The sequence below is a fragment of the Octodon degus genome, unplaced genomic scaffold, assembly GCF_000260255.1.
Source record: "Octodon degus isolate 3935 unplaced genomic scaffold, OctDeg1.0 scaffold00140, whole genome shotgun sequence".
In the NCBI taxonomy this organism is placed as follows: domain Eukaryota; kingdom Metazoa; phylum Chordata; class Mammalia; order Rodentia; family Octodontidae; genus Octodon; species Octodon degus.
This window is the reverse complement of record NW_004524716.1, coordinates 6,600,700-6,605,812: the sequence shown is the minus strand read 5'-3', so window position 1 is coordinate 6,605,812 and position 5,113 is coordinate 6,600,700. Positions and strand designations below refer to the sequence as shown.

Sequence of the window (5,113 nt, the reverse complement as noted above, 5' to 3'; positions counted from 1 at the left end):
CCCTAAATTTTTTTTTTTTTTTGTGGAACCGGTGATTGAACTCAGATCCTTTAGTTTGCCCATCAAATGCTTATCTTACTGAGCCATCTCCCCGGCCCCTAAAATTTTTTTTAAAAGGCACATTAAATCAATTCTCATAAGAGTAGGCAGGGATCAGGAGTAGAAACAAGATTATCCCACTTCACCCAACATACACTAGTGTCATTTTTCAAATTTACACAGATTCCATTTGTAGTCCCCCTTTTTCTCTTCTCAAAGGATTTCAGATTCACCATGTTAAACAGTGTTCTTGGGGTTAGGGCTGGCTTCTGCGCTAGCAACACTGGAAGGATGCCCTGGAGTCCTTTTTTAGGGTCACTGTACTGCCCACCAACTCCTCCCTTACAACGTGAGGTGGTTTCATTTGGAGTCACGGATTTCCGTCTGTCTGGAGCTCTCTGGCTCTAGGAAGGGCCCTTCATACCAACAGTCATCGGAGCTGTGGGGGCGGGGTCCCTGCCACTGACCTGTGCTGGTGTTTATTCTTGCGTTTTTTATGGCTGCTATGATGATTTCCTGGGGAAGTGGAAGCAGCAGCCTTTTGGGGCTTCACTCCCTGCACAGATCCATCCAGATCCTCAGGGTCCTCCTGGCTGGGCTCATTTTCCTGATTGTGGAAGTCCGGAGAAGTGTCACTCTGTCCCACTTCCTGGTTCCCTCTTTTCAGTGAGCTGGCCCTGAACTCCTGCCCATGCACTTAACAGCAGCTGCCGACTTGACTGAAGATTTACTGAAGAGCTGCTTACCTTCTTTAAACTTCTGGTTCCTTTGATCATTTTTGCTGTTGGAGTTTTTTTGATTGGTCAGATAGTGATCCCAGCCACGAATAATATTGCCATAGATCTGAGTATCTTCTAGGTAGCTTCCTTCAAAAGCATAGATCTGTGTCTCCAAGTTTGTCAGTGTTTCCGCCAGCTCCTGCTTCCACTTCATGAGCTCTGCCAGCTCCTGCAGGGTGTCCAGGATCTGCGGCGGGGCCGCCTTGTTGTGCATTGCCATGTTGGGCTGTAGTGGCGGCGGCCAATATTTGTTGATTAAATGAATATTTTCCCTTGTTAATGAAAACTTGTCATTTAAGTATCATTTTATTTTAAAAATGGTGCTCAATATAAGGAAAGTGCCAGTCATACCTACTTACTCCTCTGACTTGTTACTGTATATCTTACATGTTCTTAGATTTTGATCTTGGCTCCTACAAGAGAAATTGCTGTCCAGATACACTCTGTTATTACAGCCATTGGAATAAAAATGGAAGGCCTAGAGTGTCATGTGTTTATCGGAGGAACTCCATTATCACAAGACAAAACCAGACTTAAAAAGTGCCATATTGCTGTTGGATCTCCTGGTAAGATATTGGTGCCTGCTGGTAATTGGGGCTCTTAAGGAGTAGACACTTTTAATATAACAAAAGATATATGCGAATAGCCAGTGAGATAGTTCTATTTTATATCTACTAAATCACATGACATGGCACATAGGAAATTGTTTGTTTATCTTAGAAGCCAAGAATGAAACTGCCAAGAAGGTGAGGGCTTTGCACCGTTAACTGTTTGCCTAGCAGTTGCTGTGTTGCCTCGCACACAGGAAATTCCTACTTAATATTTGTTGATTAAATGAATCTGTGCCATATACTCATAACCAATGAAATTTTTGATCTCCATTCCAGAAGATACTTGAGAACACACAAGATGGTGTTCGGAGAAGAAATGTTACTTCCATGCTGTGAACTGAGATTATTTTTTAGCCTCTCTTATTCGGTTGTGAATTACTAAGAGTGAAAATCTAGTGATCAGTGCGTTGGCATTCAAGTGTTTTAGTAGGAATAATTATTTTCATATTTACTATGATGAAGTGAGGGAAAAAAGAAAGGGTTTCAAACTAGATTGGAATTTAAAACTTCTAGTTGTGTGTTTGTAAAGGCAGGGTGAAAACTGAATCAGGAAGTAAGCATTTTGATTTTGTTAAGAAGAGTCAGATATTAGCTGAAATTTGTACAGATTAGGTATAACATAAATGTTTCAGTGTGTCTGGGTACTTATATTTTCTTTTTTCTCTTGGAATTTAGGAAGAATTAAACAACTCATAGAACTTGACTATTTGAATCCAGGCAGTATACGTCTCTTTATTCTTGATGAAGCAGATAAACTTTTAGAAGAAGGCAGCTTTCAGGAGCAAATAAAGTAAGATAAATAAATTACTTGATTTTTAAAATGGCACCCCAAAGTATCTATCTTTAGCTTTTCTAGATAGCTAAAGATACGTCTGAATAATTTTTGTGGTAATGTTTTCTTCTTTTGCAGTTGGATTTATTCTTCATTGCCTGCCAGTAAACAGATGTTGGCAGTGTCAGCTACTTACCCCGAATTTTTGGCTAATGCCTTGACAAAGTACATGAGAGAACCTACTTTTGTAAGACTGAATTCTAGTGATCCAAGTCTCTTGGGTATGCACATATTTTGTGTACTTACCTCGCTGGTGTGCTCGCAGTGTGTGGGCGTTTCCCCTTACCTCTGTGGCTATTGATGTTGCTTGGCTGCTGTTAGGGAATAACAGATGTATTTGTTTTAAGTGCCGACTCTTGATTTCTTTGTAGGTTTGAAGCAGTATTATAAAGTTGTTAATTCTTACCCTTTGGCCTATAAGATTTTTGAGGAAAAGGCTCAGCATTTACAGGAACTTTTCAGCAGAATTGTGTTTAATCAAGCCTTAGTCTTTTCTAATTTACACAGCAGGTAATATAACTTCAAAGGGTATCTGGAGAAATTATAAAATGAAAAGATAGGCAAAGGACAATATTTGTAAAATGAACTTTTATTTTTATTTTTATAGAGCACAGCAACTGGCTGATATTCTTTCTTCTAAAGGCTTTCCTGCTGAGTGCATTTCAGGCAAGTTTACTGCTTTAGTTTTTATTTAGTGTACTGAAGCCTCCGAAGTCAGGGGGAAGAAATACCACTTCATGAATTGTCTTATGTGGGAGAGCACACTGAATCTTCAGAATGAACGGAATTTCAGGCTTATTTTTTTTATTGGTATTTATATATTAATATGTTTACTTAAGGAATAACAGAAAACTAGAATCCAAAGGGGGTTACTCATTTCTTTTTAGACTCTATTTGTTATATCCACAAGAAACTTAATTGTGTAAAACAAAGATTGTTGTCTGACGACAGTTTCTTGACATAATCATTGTTAAAATGCTAACTGAACTGACTTATTTATCTTTGTGGTGGTAAGGATTGACTCCCATTGAACTCAATTGATTGCTGCTCTAAAACATTTTAAAAGATTCTGACTGTAGATCTTAACCCAGATTTGCACAAGACAGAATTTCCTTTTTTTTGCGGAACCGGGGATTGAACTCAGGCCCTTGTGCTTGCCAGGCAGGTACTTATTCTATTGAGCTATCTCCCTGGCCCACAAGACAGAATTAATGGTGGTTGGTTTATTTAAATTGTTCAGCCTGGGAGTTATAATTCTTGCTTTTTGTGGACGTGATAAATATGTATAAGCTTAGTTGTATATATATATATATATATATATATATTTTTTTTTTTTATCTTTTTAGGCAACATGAATCAGAATCAGCGCCTAGATGTTATGGCTAAACTAAAGCAGTTTCATTGCAGAGTTCTCATTTCTACAGATTTGGTAAATTTCCTGCTCAGTTTGGGTGACTAATTCATCTTGACATATGTTCTGTTGTCAGATGTACAGATTTTGTGTATTGCTTTATGTGGGTGTTTCCAGCAAGAATATCAGAAGATAATTGCCTTTCTGATTCTGGGGTCATGCCTTTAATATTTTGCCTGTTTTTGAAATTGGTAATTAGGAATGAATATCCTTTTCCTCTAAATAGGGTCTTGATCTTGATTTGGCTCTTGATTATAATAGAACTGTATAGTGTACACTGGCAGCCATGTTGCAGTTAGGAATTGTAATTATTTTCCATACTTGTGATGAAAAGTGAGGGAAGAAATAAAGGGCTTAGACGAGATCAGAATTTAAGATTTCTAATAGGTGAGTTAGTGTGTAAATGCACGATGAGCATTGTATTAGGAGTTAGCATTATGGCCTGTGAAGAGTCAGAGACTGTAGGGTGAAGAGAGCCGAGTAAGTAAGTGTTGTCTTCTTTAATTCAAGACTTCCCGTGGGATTGATGCTGAGAAGGTGAATCTGGTTGTAAACCTGGACGTGCCATTGGATTGGGAGACATACATGCATCGGATTGGCAGAGCTGGCCGTTTTGGTAAAAAAAAGAAGAAAGTTTCAGTGCTTCCTTTAGGCTGAGCAGTCTGTAATGCAAGAGTGGACTGGGTGTCATTTATTTGGAAGTGACTTACTGAGCACTTCCTCTTATTTAGGTACACTGGGGCTGACGGTGACCTACTGTTGTCGGGGAGAGGAAGAAAATACGATGATGCAAATTGCCCAGAAATGTAATATCAGCCTTCTCCCCTTACCAGGTACATTTTCTGCTTGTTTTGCTATCGTAACAGTTGGGAAGGTAGACGTAGTAAAAATTCAGAATGCTCATGACGTGGTGGGGACTCTCCCCCATTCTGTGCATGTGTTAACTCACTTGATTCTCACCACAGTCCTGTGAGGTGCTGCTGTTATCTACTACGTGCAGGTTAAGACTCTCAGGAAAAAAAGAGAGGCTAATGAAAGTGTTACAGCGAGTGAATAACAAAGTGAGGCTTGCAGGCTAATTTGTAGTACCTGGAAACGAAGATAATCTGTTTAGCATTATTTTTTACGATTAAAAAATGCAATTTTATTTTATTTTTTTGATATAAGGGAGAGTGTTTTTTTTCTTTTAAATTGCTGTGAAGGTAATTCTTGTCATATTCTTGTTTATCACCATGGGGAAGGAACATTATTTTTAATTTGAAGCTATTTTGAAAATTTGAATGAAGTGTTTTGATTTTTGTTTATCATTTGTCATGGTTTTTAAAATACTGTCTTGGAAACTGGGCATTTTTGAAAGTATTAATGATTTCTTAAAAAACAAAACAAACCCAAACCTCTTAAAATACTCTTGAATGCAAATATAGTTTAATATGTATTACAT

At 38.1% G+C, this 5,113-nt stretch overlaps 1 protein-coding gene and 1 pseudogene across 1 annotated transcript in view; one reads left to right on the top strand and one right to left on the bottom strand.

Annotated features, from left to right (window-relative positions):
• LOC105743609 overlaps positions 1-1,038 on the bottom strand; it is a 2,710-nt pseudogene extending 1,672 nt beyond the window's left edge.
• Positions 1-2,718, top strand: part of Ddx20 (DEAD-box helicase 20) — a 6,573-nt gene extending 3,855 nt beyond the window's left edge. The window contains exons 3-6 of the mRNA XM_023701789.1: positions 1,216-1,384; positions 2,105-2,219; positions 2,340-2,448; positions 2,633-2,718. Coding sequence (XP_023557557.1) covers positions 1,216-1,384; positions 2,105-2,219; positions 2,340-2,448; positions 2,633-2,638 — 399 coding nt within the window. The 3' untranslated portion in view covers positions 2,639-2,718. The remainder of the gene's footprint in view (positions 1-1,215; positions 1,385-2,104; positions 2,220-2,339; positions 2,449-2,632) is intronic.
• The last annotated feature ends 2,395 nt before the right edge of the window (positions 2,719-5,113 follow it).